Raw genomic sequence first — 17,634 nt, 5'->3', positions numbered from 1 at the left:
GCTAAAACGCGTTCCCCGTAATGGTTTTTTAACTCGATTGTCACAGAAAGAAGTCACAGGGAGCCAAATCAGGTGAATTCGGTGGCTGTTGGATGGTATTTGTTGCATTTTTCGTCAAAAAATTACGAATAATGATAGCACTGTGCGACGGTGCGTTATCATGGTGCAAAATCCACGAGTTTTCTGCCCACATTTCTGGTCTCTTTCGGCGAATTGCTTCACGCAAACGTCTCATAACGCCCAAATAATACTCTTTGTTTACTGTCTGGCCTTCTGGCAAAAATTCATGATGCACTACACCGTTGTAATCCATGAAACCCGTCAGCATTGCCTTCTTTTTTGACTGAAAACGACGTGGTTTTTTTGGTCTCGGCTCATTTGGTGAACGCCATTCACTTGCCTGATGTCTGGATTGCGTGTCGTACTCATAAACCCACGTCTCGTCTCCAGTAATGATCCTTTTGATGAATGTGGGATCGGATTCAGCCTCGCAAATCATGTCTTTTGCGACGTCAACACGGTCTCTTTTTTGCATGAAATTGAGGTCTTTTGGCACCAACTTTGCTGCTTCTCGACGGAACCCCAAATCATTAACCACAATGTCTTGGGCGGATCCATAGGCAATGTTCAAGTCCTCCGCTATTTCTCTGATGGTTAATTTGCGGTTATTGACCAACATTTCTTTTACTTTATCAATTTTTTCACCGACTTTCGATGTCGATGGTCTGCCACTGCGTTCATCATCTTCGATTGACTCACGACCACTTCTGAACCGCTCGTGCCACTGGTAAACGACCGTTTTTTTTAGAGAATCGTTGCCGAAACACTTTTCCAACATTTCCAACGTCCGTGCGCCACTAAATCCGTTTTTTACGCAAAATCTAATACAAGTTCGTTGTTGCAAATTTAAATCCATTTCTGCAATTGTAAAAAATCGCCAACACACACAGAGATAGATGTACTCTTGGCTACGTAACTTTTACAAATGTCAAGTTATGACACTAAGATTTAAAGGGAATATCAACAACAGATGTACCAATTTAACAAAAAAAACAGAACTCAAATCGGAACGATGGGAGCGGCACACGGTGGTTATTCCGGGAACTTTTTGATCAAGGTAGTATATAGACCTCTTTGGGTTTGCGTGTTTGATATCAGTGAAATATGTAGAAATAGTAAATGGATGATATAAAGGCAACATTGATAGGATGAGACTCTTGTATTTATTCAACAAATCATTTCTTTTTCATTTTCAAAATGTTTCTTCCTGTCATGACATGTTGTCCATTGCCCTTTGGTGATTAGTATTTATTTTACATAAAGTTTTCACAGTTATATGGTAATGCCTTCCACTATCTTGAACTGTGATTCAGTTTTCATGATTAGTTTTGAGTACCTTCAGTAAATGCCTATTTCGTCATTTTTCCATTTTGTATCTAATATTTTGTATTTCTTTATAATCCATTTTCCTCACCATTACAGATTGTATTTTCCTTATGTTGTTGAAAATTCATCACATAATTCTCTGATCAGATTATAACAGTTATGTTTTATGAAATTTACTGAATGACTCATTACTTGCGTTGGAATAGAAACAGCCCTTCGTTTGGTTAGTTTGAAATGTTTTCATCCACTGCGGCAATTTCGCTGAACTACTTTCTCCTATATTGCAAAGTTGATGGCAAGACTGCATGAAATAATATGTTTTTGTGTGCCAAAATATTAACTATGCCTATCACCTTCAATGATTGGAAGCTGTGAGGAGATATCTTGTTAAATCCTTTCTACTCCATTCCTTAAAAAATTTAAATCACTTTTAGATGTCCTAGGCAGGTAGGTTTGTTTTTCATTTAAAATAATTTGTTTGTACTTTCTTCTCGAGTGCTGCAAGTCAAATATTCAAATGAAATTTAAAAATTGGAATATTTGAGGATCTTCAGGGTGATATATATTTATGTTCCATTAAAATTTCATGTATTAGGTAGGATTACAAAATTGATCGCCGCAAGTGCCTAAATGCATCACAGGTCTGAACCACATTAAAGGCAAACGATGTAGCATAAGATCCTATAATTGGTCTTAGTTATAATGCAAAGGCTTACATTTCATCATTAATATCAGATTCCACTTCATCATTACTCATTAATCTAATGTTAAAGATCAGATATGTTGATGCTGTACCATTTTTTAGGTAGCTGCATTAAGCTTTATTTTGAGTTGAAGTAAAGCTTGCAAGTTAAGGTGCATGTTGGTAAAGTTGATTGGCTTAATTTAATTTTCACTTACCAGGCTCTTTCTTTTTAGTATCAGTAAAACGATTTCCTGTTGGTAATTTAAAATTATTTTTGCTTATCTCATTAATAGGCCAATGTAATGTGTATTTTTTATTGCCTGTGTCAATTAAATGAGCATAATCCTTATCATTCAAAAGCATTATGTTCATTGTTTTTAAATGGAGTAGTGTCATCTTTTATGAACAGTCCAAAGCCTCAAGCATTGACCTCTTTGTCTTCACATTGTGGAGTATTTTATAGATATTGAACGAACTTGTAATTGATGATGGTTTTGAGTGAAGAATCCATTTAATTAGTAAAATGTAATGTGCATCTCTTATCATCAGGGAGCATCATTAGGTTGTTGCCATTTCATCATTTGGTGGTTGGATATTTACATTATGTGTGCATCATTCATGAACCTCTTTGGAAGTCAGGGTATGAAAGTCAGGAAATTGGGTTGAAACAGGGTAGCGTGTTTCATTGAGAAGTAATGTGATTTTATTGGAAACACTTATTGACACCATTGGTAAAATCTACAATTTTGCTTGAGAATTGCCATGCATATATTTTTTCAAAGGTTAGAAACAGTGGTGGTCAAATGACAGTGTTTATTTCCTGAGTGCTTTGACTTGAGAGTGAAGATTAGAAACATTTAATCTCTGTAAAATGTTCATTGCAGTTTTTGCTATTAACATTATCCACTACCCTAACCAAGAAATCGCTCTGTGGGAAAATTGGGGCTTTGGGAATAAGTCGGGAACTATTCTGCTTCTTCAAGTATTTGGAAATAAATGGGGAAAAGGGCTGATTTAAAAAAAATTAATTCCAAAAGTTGATATGTCAGTTGAGAAGTGGCTTGAAAGGAAATGACAAGAAAGGCTGACATGTGTGCAAGCCTACGCTGGAAAACTAAAATTATAGTTTCTGATCAATCTCAGGGATGCCAGTGGTAATCAAAGCAATGAAGCTAGGACCAACAAAAAAGGACACATTCAGTCTCCAAATACTCAGGAGAGAAATCAGGAAAATAATGGCATATTCACTGAAAAAAAAATTTGGATGGGAATCCATAAAAGGGAGAGGTCATCCTGTATTTCTTTCGTGTACTTCTTTCATCATCCACATAAATCTATATCGGATTCTCTCTCCCAACCTCTCAAGCAATTGTCCGAAATGAATTTCAAGAGTGCTTCCTTTGCCTATCACTGGTTCAGGGTAAAAGGCTATTAGTAGCCCTGCTAGTATTTGACCCAAGGTGTATGTTTACTATTTCTCATTTTATTCTGATTGCCTGGTTAGTGGTTTTGTTAATTTATAACAAAATTACCTACCTGTAAAAGCTATCTCCCCCCACAATGATCATTCATAATAACAGTGAGATGAATCCAATTTTTTTAAAATTATTAATGATGTATAATAGTTAGATGTACATAACTTCTTGTGTACACATTTATTAATTAGTAAATCCTACCTTAATGTGATAATGTATAAGTTACATGGTTAATGGAATTAATAGCTTTTAGTTCAACAAGGTTATATTTAAAATGTCATAATAAGTTACACTAAGCCTTAAAATTTCCTGTTCATTCAGTTCTCTCCTCTCACTTCTTCCCTTGCATGTGCACAAAACCCCTTGTGGTTGATGGCCTTTGGGGGAGTGGGCGTACAATTTTGTCTGGGGATGACCTTACCACAATGACTTCCCTTGTCCACTCTTGTCAATGCTACTGCCATTGGTATTTCCCAACTTCATCTGCCACCTGTGATTGGTTGTATGTGTCCACCCTAACCCTACAACTTGGCTGCACTTAATTATGTACCAAATGACCCGCCCTTAGACTCGGAGGAAGAAAGCCAGCTTTCATCCAATAAGGGTAAAGTAATAGGGAATATTCTTCCACATATTGGGAACATTGAAGATTTTTTGCCAGTGTATCAGAATTTTTAATCGAGGATATGAATAGAAAGATTTCAGTTGCATCTTTGCTAAAAAAAACTTCAGATATATCAGGTTTAAGGTTCATTGTCCAATGATTTGCACATAAACCTGTAATTTTTCATATGCTGATACTGAAAATAGATATCAGTTGTAATAGAGCACACAGTATTTATGGTTTGTAGTGGCTTGTGGGTACTATAGTACTTTTGTAGATAGGCATGTGCATTTTGAAGACTCAGGAGGTAAGACCACTCGCTTAATAGTCAGCAATGACAACTGACCCACTAATACTTAAGGTTCCTGCTTGTAATTAAAGTTAAACTTTTGAAACCTTGCACCTGGTAATTCTTCCCCTAATTACATAATTGGGTACTTTCCAAGCCTTTTTAAATCTTAATACGTATTCAGTACCAGGTTACTTTTCTTATTGTTTATGATTGCTCATTTGAGTTCATTTAACTAATAATGCTTTGATATTAATGAGAACAGATTTCACTGCTGGTAACATGATAAGTTAGGTCTGCCAAGGAGTTAAAAATATCATTTGGCTTCATTGAAATGCAACCCTGGATTCACTAATTTAGGCCATTTTCTCAGCCAGTTAGAACTATTAATGTTACTCTATGCCTTTCATTAAACTTTAGAGAAGTGATATCAAATGCATTATGCTTAAATTCTTGCCTAATTATCATATGTGAATTGCACCAGTGTCCATGATGTTATAATTAACCATAAGCACTACATAAAAAATGTACTTTAGGGGAAACTGTAAAATTTCTGTGGAAGTACTGTTTTTATCATGTACAGTTGTGCTGACCAATTGGTAGTTGGTGCACAAGTAGTGACATTGGCAGTGAAAAATTTGGTTTGGCATGAACATAAATGTGAATCTCTCTGTTTTCAGCTGTGATCTGCAGCAATTATTTTAAAATTCTCAACCATAATGTCATTTTCCTCTTTTCTAACTATTTACCTTTTGTTTTGTATCTTCTTTTAATAATCCTTTAAGATAATTAATTTTTTAATTTTCTAATACATAAATGGTGCCATAGTCTGTTTTGTATTCAAGTTATGTACTATATTCTGATTAAAATAAATATTCCCATCATGAAAAATAAAATTTTAAACATTTGCTGAGTATGATGGAATTTGAAATACCTCTTCATAAATGTCCAGGGAGCTGCAATCAAAGTGGAACATGTCATGAAATATCTTGGGTTCAGATAATATTCTCCTTGGTGTTCAATAACATATCAGATATTAAATGCATAAAATGTGTTTAAGGCTTAATTTTTCTGGGTATTGAGAGATTCTGGCAATATATAGATTATGATTGCCTCTTACCACCTTGAGCCCACTCTTATTGTATTCTCCAATCCAGAATAGTTTGACTCAAGTTATCTCATCTCAAGTGAAAATGTTTAAACAGTGCATATATTGTTTGCAATATGTAACCAAACTGAGAAAGGCTATATCAGGTTTTGAAAGTCTGTGGAAAGTTGAGAGTATTGATAGGGCTCATGTGAATATAGCACACAAAAATTGCTGTGACACTATAAATGACATTTTGAAATAACTTTTTTTTGTCCAAAATTCCTAATCTTTGCCTTAATCACTTCCTATTCAATGCACCAATATTCTTCCAGGTTATTGCATATGATGTGGATGAGTCCTCCCATAACTTAAGAAATAATGGGTTGAGGTATTTTGGAAAGTACCCAATTGAGATAAATTACCCTGGCCAATAATATATATTGATTTGGGTTTGGCTTTGAAATGCTAACTTGTAGTAGTAATGTCTGAAAAAAATTCTGACCACCTTCACCTCTGAGTGCATTGTAAATATGTAATTGAATTACTGATTTTTGATAAGAATGCTGTACTACCGGAATAAATTTCAAGTGGCATATAATTAAATTTGTACTCCCTGTATCTGAAGTTGTTTAGCAAAGGTATTGTTTGATGCATTGAACGGTTCATCCAAAACCAATGTCAGAATGGCAATTTGAGTTTGGGAGTATAATTTATGAGTGCATGTGTGTAGTGTAGTTTAGCTTATTGTATTATTTTTGAAAGTGGTCCTCATAATTTGCCTTAATACAATATGGTGATAATCAGTATCTTATATTTGCAATCTAAGTATGTTTCTTGATTCTATATGAAACTCAAAACCAGTTACCAGCTAAAATTTGCATCATAAATGACTAAATCAGTTCTTTTTGAAACAGTTATAAAATATTTCAGTTTACTTTTAATGTAACTTTAAGAATATGTTTTTACAAGAAATAATAATGAAATCATTAAAAAAAATTAAATGTTTCCAATGTTATTTAATTAATGCAATGTGTATGTTATAATTTATCTATATACCTTAACAAATACTAACAATACGATTTTCCCTCCTGGCTATTTCCACCTATAAAAACCTTGGGATCCGGTGACAACTTAGTTAATGACAACTTTTTTGGTAAGGATGAATTACTCTTTATTTTTCTTGATGGTTGAAAATAAGTTGCTTAATATTTTTTATTATATATTGTATTATTTTTTAAAGTGGAAATTGAGGAAGTGAATTCTTTATTTGAAAATACCAATTAATTATTAGTCTACTCTTGGAGATAAGCCTTAATTGGACTCTTAGCTTCTATATGAAATGCCATTTTAGACACAGTATTTTTAACGAGAAAAAGTGCTGCCCTGTTTGTCAGGTGACACTATATTTGTTGATATATTTTTAATGGATTTGTATGAGCTCTGTCCGGAACGATATTGTATGGATGGGGATCATTTTTTAAGCACTTATGTAATTACTGTCCCTGTTAACTTCTTACATAATAATTTATGGGCTGGCTCATTGAAAAAAATTAGCTTGTTTACTTCACAAATAGCTCACTTTTTGGAATGCACAAATAAAGAATTCATTCCCACCAAATTGAAAAATTATTAATAATATCTTCTTATGCCACTCGTTGCTGAAAACTAGGTGTATTTTAGTCTTCTTTTGTTGGCCACTTAGCTATTTTTCATCACATTGGAATATTTCCGTCCTTGAGAGTTCTGATGTGATACTTGGTATAAAATTTTTCTATTTTGATACATAAACATAGTTTGTACCTTAAGTCCTAGAATTCATTACTTTTGTTAGCATAAATGTATTATGAATTCCCATAAATGTTTGCAGTAGGAAGCAGCTAGTATAAATAATGTTGTGGAAAAATATGATGTTTAATCTTTGTAATCTAACTGGATTACGGCTGAAGCCATTTAACATTTCTTAAAATTTACAATGAAGATTGATTCCTTAATGTTATAAGTATCAGTTGCTATAAGCATTATATGCTTTATCAGGTGTTAGCTTTAGATTTTTTTAGTGGAAACTTAATATAAGGCCCTCTGGTTTTGAAAGGAATGGTACGTATAAGTTTGAGCCTGGAATTTTGAGATGATGGACAGTGTGCCCAGCACATGTGACCTTGGTGCAGGGAGAACCAGGAAGCTTCAGTTTGGAAGGGAGATTAATGATAAGAGAGTGGAGAAAGGGATGAGCACTGGCTGGCTCTGCCCTTTCTGTAGTGTGGACTCCATTTTATGTTCTATAGTGTTTACATGTCTAAGCCTTTTCTCTCTCACTCACTGTGGCCAACTAAACTCTGTGTCTTTCTCTTTTGCATGTTTGAAATTGTAATTTTTAAACTTTATAATGGAGAAAAAGATTCTTATTATTGTTACTGAAAAGTTAGCACTTGGGAAAAGCATATATGTAACTATGTAGATGCTTCTCTCATAAATACGGGATATATAGGATACTATTTAGGACGAAGTGCCGGAAGATGGAACTGTATCAGTTACAGGAGGTTAGAGAAACCTTCTGGAAAAATTTCTGTGAGTCTTGGATTTTATATTAAAAATCCAATTTACCACCTTAATAAATGTGCTACCTTGGTCTATCCTGAGTTCGCATTGCCTTCATTCCATTTTCTGGGGTTGTCATAGTGCAGAAATCAATTTCCTTACATTACACTATAAATGGCTTGATATTATAATTCTTATTCAACTTTTTCCTATTTATATTTTTGTCTATATAGCATGTGTGCTTTGAGGCCATTACTTTCCAAAGATTGAATGGTATTATTAAGCCTTAAGTTGGTGACGGTGTAAGCTGAAATAAATCAGCCAATGCATCATTGACAGTTTGAGTTCACTGCAAGAATACCTACGTAAACTGTTGGTACTGAGCAAGGTGCAGAGTTTATATTTGACTGGTATTTAAGTCTTCACTTGTTTTGGATAATAGATATTTTGGTTATACAAATAAATCTTATCATGTAAAACTTCTACCCAGATCTTTAGATTTGTATTAGTTTATTAGTACTTTTTAAAACATTTCTAAATGATTAATGTATGCATTAATACACATTATTTTTCCTGATTGAGGTTTATTCCCTGATTGGTTTCTGTGAATACTTATGAGAGCCACCCATATGGTCTTCTGCATGGGTTTTGAAATAGTGGGATTATATTTTGGACATTTTATTGGAAAAATATTATACTTCTTACAGTTTTATTTCTTTACTCATCTTTCATTGGGGTTAATGTGGTTTGGGTAATGTTTCATTTTTAATTTACAGTCCTGGAAATATTCAAGATGCTTTACTTTTGTTAATTTTTTTTTAATTTTAGACTTTGGGTACTTGGTTTCTAATCATATTTAACAATAAATTATTGAGGGGTTATTATTTGAATTTTCATCAACCAAAATGAGAACTTATTTTTTGTTCATGCTCCTTCTGCTCCCTCAAGTCAAACCTTAAGGAGTAAAAATTCATATTTGCAATATATTGTACAGGTTGGCAGCTTTAGCTTTACCCATCCCATGACTATTTATTATAATTTATATTTATATATATATATATATATATATATATATATATATATACTCATATATACAGAAACAGATATAAGGAAAAGGGATAGGAACACATATAAAGGACGAACACAATAGAGGTGGGGAAGGCGGAATCGAACGGATCACAAGAGTAAAAATATTTCCTCAACCGGGACTCGAACACCGGATCTTTCCACTTGCCGGGCGGATGCTCTTAACCACTTGAGCTATCGAGGATAGTCAATTTACCCTGAGATCCGTGGGTCTAATATGTCGCCAAGCGCCCCGATTCTTTCAGCCAAGAGATGGCGTCAGGGGGCTGTTTCACCCACCAAAGGAGAAATAGACAATACACAAGGAAAGGAAAGGACAGTGGGTTAGAATTCATACAACATCATACAGGAAAGGAACAGTGCGTTTCGTTGATCCGTTCGATTCCGCCTTCCCCACCTCTATTGTGTTCGTCCTTTATATGTGTTCCTATCCCTTTTCCTTATATCTGTTTCTGTATATATGAGTATTTATTCGCCGTTTGGCGGGATTTCGTGTTTGAATGTGTATTTGGCCAATGTGGCTCATCTCTTTCTTCTGGCTATGCGTGCCACGAAACGCACTGTTCCTTTCCTGTATGATGTTGTATGAATTCTAACCCACTGTCCTTTCCTTTCCTTGTGTATTGTCTATTTCTCCTTTGGTGGGTGAAACAGCCCCCTGACGCCATCTCTTGGCTGAAAGAATCGGGGCGCTTGGCGACATATTAGACCCACGGATCTCAGGGTAAATTGACTATCCTCGATAGCTCAAGTGGTTAAGAGCATCCGCCCGGCAAGTGGAAAGATCCGGTGTTCGAGTCCCGGTTGAGGAAATATTTTTACTCTTGTGATCCGTTCGATTCCGCCTTCCCCACCTCTATTGTGTTCGTCCTTTATATGTGTTCCTATCCCTTTTCCTTATATCTGTTTCTGTATATATGAGTATTTATTCGCCGTTTGGCGGGATTTCGTGTTTGAATGTGTATATATATATTTAAATCAAACGCTTTGAATTATATGGCTCCCAATTTTCCATTGTCATGAAAACACCAATTTTCGTACACAGTGGGGGCAAAGATTCTATAAATTCTCCTGTTTACTTTTGAAATGATTAAATACTGTTGCTGAATTTAAGGTGTCTTTAAAACTATTGAATTCTACTTAAAGATGTGCGAGCTGTAATGTTCATAAAAAAATTACTCTAAAGAGTTCCTTTAATAGTCCAATACGTATTAAAAATTGCATGGTTATTTTTGTGCTGTCATGCTTCATTTAGCACAATTTTGGAGAATGCAATTTTTCTAAAATGCAAAGTGGTATTTCGGGTTAAACATTTTTTCCAGTGGTGATATGGATACGTAATCATGTTACAGTAAACTATACAACCACTTAATGCCAAAACATTGAGGTAAATGTAGGTAATCTTTTTGCTGATATTTATTCTTTTATTTACATCAGATTAGCCAAATTAAATAAATTGGTGAAGAAGGGAAGATATGTACTGTTCACAAAACAAAAAAATTATTAGAAAATAAATGTATGTTCTGATTGTAAACCGAGAGTGGTGGAATGTTTTTAAAACGGACTGCCTCAGAGAAATTTTAATTTCCAACTTCAGTGGTTTAAACGTTCATTTCAGACTAAGAAAATGAAAAGATTGAATTGCATCTGATATGGTTGCATCTGTAAAAAATTCTTTCATGTAGTGCATTGGTAGATAATAGAAAACTTCTTGTTTCATGGTTTGATTAAAAGCAGTGAAATGGCATACCTCTTATATAGGCAGTCATAAGAAGGCTTTCTGAAAGAAGATATTTATCATAGTATGATATTCATTCTATGATAAATATCTTCTTTCAGAAGATTATTCATTTATACATAGATGTCAAAGGTAAAATTACTAATTTTCATTGCAAACATATTTCCAAAGCTTTTAAATAATTCTGTTTCTGTTACTTTCAACTGGTGATTTTTTTGATTCATGGAATGCATCCCTGCTGTATGTTAAATTTCTCGTTTTCCATACATTTCATTGTGCAATGATTCGATAGAACTCACCCATTGGACTAAATGAGGCATGACCATGGTTTTTTTTGCCTTAAAATAACCATTGTAGCTAAAAACTAAGCAACGTTTGTTTTATTTATTGAGAAAGCATAAACAGTGTGTAATTTTCATCAAATGCCCTAGTATACCTTGGGTAGCAATCAGTGAATGAGCTGACAGCCATCGATAGGATCCCTGTCAAGGTCAGGGAAAGCTTGAAAAAATCTCATGTGCCCGCTATGGGCATATAATGTCAATGAAGGTGATTAGACAGGCTTGTAAATAAGCAGATTTACTATAAAAAGGAATGATGTGAGGTCCAAGACATTTTGAAGGTTTTCCACTTAAAGACTCATTAGAGATACTCACATATGTGCTACTTCTGTTGAAATCCCTTAAATTCTGTTTTTTTGTCAAAACAATTGAACAAAACTTGGCATCAAAATCAAGTTTGTAAAGTTGTCAAGGAAATTCTGGTGTATCACTCCAAAAATAGCATATTGTCATTGACTTTCATGGAAAATGAAATTTCATTACAAAGTGAGCAATAGTGAATCTAGATTCTATGTAAATGTTTCTCTTGTGTACAAAAATTCAAAAAGGTAGAACCTCAAAATAATTTGGCCTTAAGTTTCATCAGCATAAAAATGCCAGAGGGTAGTTACATGTTAGATAGAGTGGGTGCTATATTGACTGTTTGTAGTTTACATACTCCTTGGGATTTTTCATCAAAATATTTTTAGCCATTTTTTTCTCGGGTTTTGAGGGGAAAAAATAGCTTACCAACTTAGTATGGATATAATTTCTGGTATTTAATGATCCAATGGTTCCTTCGTTATCATAGTGCAAATTTAATTTTTAGGTGCCTCAATGACAGGTCATTTGTATCCTTGGTTACTATTGGGTTTATTAAACTGATTAATTCAATCCCATTAATTCAGCCTTATCATACTCATCTGATTTATTTTGAGCCATATAGCCCCATTTACATTATAGTTTTTTAGATTCAATCTCAATCACTTTCTACTTATTTTAAGAATTTACCTATGTTTGTATAGGGAATCATGAGGCAGGAAGAAGGCATGTTACTCCTTATCTAATTTTGTCTGTTGTGTAGTGTATTCCACTTTTGAAAACATTATAGTTTCAGAATAATCATGTTTTGATGCTACTGTGATACTATTTGTAAATGTCAAAGAAAAATTTGATGATATTAACATTTGCATTTTTTTTCAGGAATGGGGAAAGAAGTTGAGAATCTCATCATGGAAAATAATGAACTTTTAGCCACAAAGTAAGTAATGGCACTTTTCAATTATGATCTCTATATATCCCTGCCTCCGTATGAGTGTCAGTCTAAACATTGTTTAACAGTCAGTTTTAGACTGACTGCTAAAGAATGCTTAGACTATATGCAGTTGTTACATGTTTTTTTCTAGCTGAATAAATTGATCATGCATAGTAATATATAGCAGTGAGTATTCTTAGATCAACATTATCATTATTAGCACAATGCTAATGTTATGCATGTTATTTCTCATTAATGTGTTTTGTAAAGGTCCTGACTGTGTAAAATGTTGAGTGTCTGCAAGGTTTAATTAAGCTCTCTTTTTCTTCACTGCTAGTTATCACTCATGGAATTTTAATTAGAGAATTATTATTTAAAACAATTTTAATCATACACAGACATCTGCAAAAATCTAAATACAGGTAAACCTTGTAAAACATACGAGGTCTGTTCAAAAAGTATCGTGACTCTGTGTTTTTTTCAAAAATTATGTCTTTATCTCATCAATCGTAGCATAGCGTCATCCTTTCATGGGCCTCTTCAGTTTTGGGAACAAGAAAAAGTCACTGGGGGCCTGATCTTGGGAATGCAGTGGCTGCAGCATCATTATTGTGCTGTTTTTGGCCTAAAATTCGCGCACAAGTAACGATGATGTGTGAGCAGGGGGCGTTTTCATGGTGCAAAAGCCAATTTTCGTTTTTCCCCAAATCTGAGCGTTTGTGGTGGATTGCTTCGCGTAAATTGTGCATAACTTGCTGATAATAATCCTTATTTACCATTCTGTGGCAAGAACTCATGATGCACCACGCCCCTGCAATCGAAGAAAACTGTGAGCAAAACTTTAACATTCGACTTAACTTGGTGTGCTTTTTCGGTCTTTGCTCGTGCTGCAGCTTCCATTGGGATGATTGAGCATGCATAACCATAATCCCATGATTTGTCACCAGTTAAGGCCCCTTTGGAGCAAATTTTGGTTGTTGTGGACAGAGTCCAACACCTCATTAGCAATATTAATGCATTGCTCTTTTTGGTCAAAATTGAGCAATTTTGGTATGAATGAATTTCTCGGCGACCCGTGCCATGCCCAAATCATTGGTAAATATCGGGTGTTCGGGCATCCAGCACTCACTTCGTCGTTCACATCTTCTCGGCCATCTGGGAAAACTTTGTACCACCGATAAACGTTGCTTCAGTCCAAGGGAACTTCTTATATGCCACAGTCAACATTCAGAATGCATCTGCACACTTAATTTTGCTTTTCACGTAAAATTTTAATACAGATTCTTTGATCCATTTTTTGGAACAGGCAAAAATCAAAGACAAACCAAAACACGTCCAAGCAAAACAGCTGTCAACAATTACCTGAACATTAAAAATGGCCGAACTTTTTAGCAAAAGTGAGACACATAAGTACCAACATAAGGCCACAAAAATCGAATATCAAATATACGTAACCCGCAAAAATTCCAAATTTGCAATACTCATTGCACAGACCTCGTATTATTAGAGTAGTAGTCATTATGATCATTTGAATATTTCAATCATTCATTAATAAAATTATAACCTTTTTTTCTGGTTAATTGGATAGCAAGTATTAATTATATTATAAGTAATAATTATATCTTATAATTTTCAGAATTATTTCATTGTCAATATTATTTGAATATTTCTATTCTCTCCTTGAAGTTGTAAGTTCATTCTCTAAGTCTACATTTGGGGTGGAATCCAATTGGTATAATATGACCACACCATGGCAGTTCTGAAATGTGTTGGCTCAATAATCAGACCGTTGAAAAGCATTTTGATTTATGTGTGTCTGAATTAGAAATGGCTAGTGGGTCTTTAGTGATCAGGCAATATAGCAGATGAAAAAGCACATGGTAACTTTTCCATAAATGTATATATATGAGGGCTGTCAAGAAAGCAACTTGCGTTTTGGCCTAGTGTAGTATTGGGTAGGGTTAGAGCCACCATCTTGGTTGCTAAATGTCCCCACATCCTGCTCTGGTAGTGTGCAAACTGTGGTTCTTCTATTTTGCTCACCGCGAGCTGTTAAAATGTGTGCTCTAATAGAAAATCCCACCAGTTGTGAAGTTTGATCTGTGGTTAGGTTTTATTGGGATCAAATCTACAAGCAAATTGAAATTCATAGACTACTTTGTGAAGTGTACAGAGATAGAATAATGAGTGAAGTGCAGAGTGAGGCAGTGGTGCTTTCAGTGTAAAAATGGCCGCACCAATGTTTATTACAAGGACCGCAGTGCCTAGCCCCCATTAGCCTAACCTTGTGTTGAAATAAATGATGGATGGCTAGTTCTTGGACATCATGGGCAGGTGTCCATTCACTCTTAAACTAACAATACCACTGATACACAACACTGTCACTCATTATGTAGTCGGGGCACAGCACAAATTTCCCAATAAATGTCAGCAGCTTTGAAGTTTATTGCTAGTAAAAACTTACCACAAAATAGATTTTACATTTGGTGGGATTTCCAAATGTATTTTTCATTTTGACTCCCAAATGTAAACAAGCAACAAGCAGTGTGGCTTTCCAAACATTGCAACTCGAGGCCTACACTCCTAGTGTATGTGTCAATACAGCAAACATTCAGCTCCCCCCACTACTTTGCTTGCTACATGCAAACATAAGCTACTTTCTGGACAGCCCTGGTATGCATATATATTTCTGAAAAATTGTTTATCTATATGGTCTAAATGTTTGACATGTAACTAAATAAAATAATATTTTGCGTAAAATGTTAAACAATGTATTTGGTGGTGTATTTGTTTGTTTGATATCAGCATTGCATAATTTTGGTCACATGATTACATTGATACTTGATGGAGTTATAGGGGACCCCCTTTTACAAGGAAAATATTTATTTTTAGACAAACAAAATCACATATACTAAAATGAGCTATAATCAGTCATTGGTAAAGCTCACTTTCATGGCTGGTCATATGAATTTCAGCCAAGGTAAATTTCTGACTCTGAGGAGGATAGAAATAGAACAAATAAGGGAATTCATAAAATAGGAGGTTTTTTATGGTCATTGTCTGTGGACAGGTTAATTATTTAGGAGGCTTTTTAATATCTATAATATTTTTACAACTATTGTAAAAACAACAGAATAGGCATGTCACCATGATGTACCATAGACAAAATACCTTACAAACTTTAAATCAGAACTAATGTATTTCATAAATTCTTCAGTGCCTTTTTTTGTTATCACTCATACATTCTCTGTACATCACAGCCATTTGTCTTTTGTAAATTTCCTAAACATTTCTCGACATAAGTGTTCATTAAAATCCTGGTGGAATTCCACTGATTTTGCTACTGTGACTAATGCCAATTGAAACTGAAGGGTTTTACAGTGAATTATGAATATAAGTATTGGAATTAATGTGTGCTGCACAACGTGACCAAACTATGCTACTAGTCATGCGAGAAAATGAAATCATCATGATGACAGTCTGGAGTAGTTGTTTGAAGATATTTAGTAGAAGTAATGTTGTCACTGTTATTTCTCCTGATTTTACGAAATGATCATACTGTATTTATGTTAAACAATAAGGATAAATACCCTCCAATGAAATGTTTTAAACCAACAGCTAATGACCACTTGACTCAAACAAGCTTCCCCAATCCGAAAATGTAACTGGATGGAATTTCAAAGGGAAAGTAGTTTTCTGTGGTTAAACTCCCAACTCCTTAGCATGGTATGATACTGCTTAAAACTCACTCATCACTTCTGGTGGTAAAACTGGTTTTAGGTGGTGGGTTTCTATGGGCAGAATCTCTCCACAATCAGTGAGCAGTTTGTAATAGCCCCTTATGTAATAGTAAAGTTACAGTGATTGCAAATTAGTAGTCATTATGTTTAAAGTTTTAATAAATTATAAATGTTTGAGTGCTTCTTCATTTTTCCTTAGATAATTAATTTTTTCACAATCACTAGTCACCTAATTAGTATATTACTAATATAAATTGCATTAATGTGTTCAAAGTATGTAGCAATAACATACAAATAAAGTTTTGAATGAAATATGATTTTTGATTTGATGGCATGGTTTTAGAATTGTATCAAATTCATTTTGAATTGGCTTTTGATATAAAGAGGGTCACTTTTAGAGGTTTTACTGAAAGTGTCCGTAATTCAGTGTGTAATGACTACAGCTTAAGCCAATGATATGTGAAGTAGTTCATTGTGATATACTTGCTATGGCATGTCAATAGCTGTACATTTTTTACAGTTTTGTTATACATTAATGTTATTTCAAATAACCTTTCTCAGTTAGATCTGGTTGAATGCTCTATTACTTGAAAATGAAGAATATTGTGGAACTCATGATATGTTAGGATGGATTTCACTTTATGTTTTAAACTAAAGTGTCGTCAGAAAAGATTTGAGTAAAGGTGTTTAGCTATAAAGGTCATATTTAAATTTTTTTTTTGGATAATTAGCTGTGAACCATTCTGACTTTTGATTGATGCATCAGCTCACAGTTGTGTCAAAATTTAATTTTTTCACACCAGTCTTGCTGATTTGGTGAATTTGTTTTTGCAGCATACATGCTGGTTATGAGTAAGTGTGGGAATAATTAAATCTTGTACAAGTATATACCTTGTATGCATTCAGGCAAAGTTGGTAAATGTAGTGTGGCTAATTTATCATTTTGTGTTGCGCAACCCATCCAAGACAGCTTAAATTTGCTTTAAATACAACTCGTACTTAGCTTGAGTTATGGGATTTTTTAAATAGTAAGTAATTGGAAATAAATCATTTTGTTATTTCATAAAAACCAAGCAAAAGTGGTATGGGTTATACATTCACATGTTATAAGTTTCCATGTAGGCTTCCGCGGAGATTATTGATGTAGGAAGTGGTTCTTTCGGGTTTTCTTCCGCGTGTATCCATTTTTCGGACGATATTTCGCCAACGTTCCAGTTGGCTTCCTCAGGTCCACTGAAGTGCCGATGCAGGTTTTGGTCCAATATATATACCCTCCGTTTGGCGCCTATTTTTAGGAGGTGTGCTCTGATTCGTTGAAATCCTTGAGGACACGTTTCCACGCGCTGGCAAGGGGGTAGCCGTCCTCGCGGTTGAAATTTCTGGGCGTTTTTGCAATTTCAATCGCCTCTCTGATGATCCTTGGGTAGT

General features: G+C 34.4%; 1 protein-coding gene across 8 annotated transcripts in view; it reads left to right on the top strand.

Annotated features, from left to right (window-relative positions):
- syd (JNK-interacting protein syd) overlaps window positions 1-17,634 on the top strand; it is a 77,305-nt gene that overhangs the window by 15,442 nt on the left and 44,229 nt on the right. For 4 of the 8 annotated variants that reach the window (XM_071590837.1, XM_071590838.1, XM_071590836.1 and 1 more), the window contains exons 9-11: window positions 4,115-4,150; window positions 6,665-6,682; window positions 12,415-12,472. In XM_071590837.1, the coding sequence (XP_071446938.1) occupies window positions 4,115-4,150; window positions 6,665-6,682; window positions 12,415-12,472 (112 nt within the window). The remainder of the gene's footprint in view (window positions 1-4,114; window positions 4,151-6,664; window positions 6,683-12,414; window positions 12,473-17,634) is intronic. The other 4 variants (XM_071590839.1, XM_071590842.1, XM_071590843.1 and 1 more) reach the window with 2 other exon arrangements.

The sequence above is a fragment of the Hetaerina americana genome, unplaced genomic scaffold, assembly GCF_022747635.1.
Source record: "Hetaerina americana unplaced genomic scaffold, ioHetAmer1.1.p SCAF_4, whole genome shotgun sequence".
NCBI classification, from domain to species: domain Eukaryota; kingdom Metazoa; phylum Arthropoda; class Insecta; order Odonata; family Calopterygidae; genus Hetaerina; species Hetaerina americana.
Note: the sequence above shows the minus strand (reverse complement) of the source record. Positions and strands in the feature narration are given on the sequence as shown.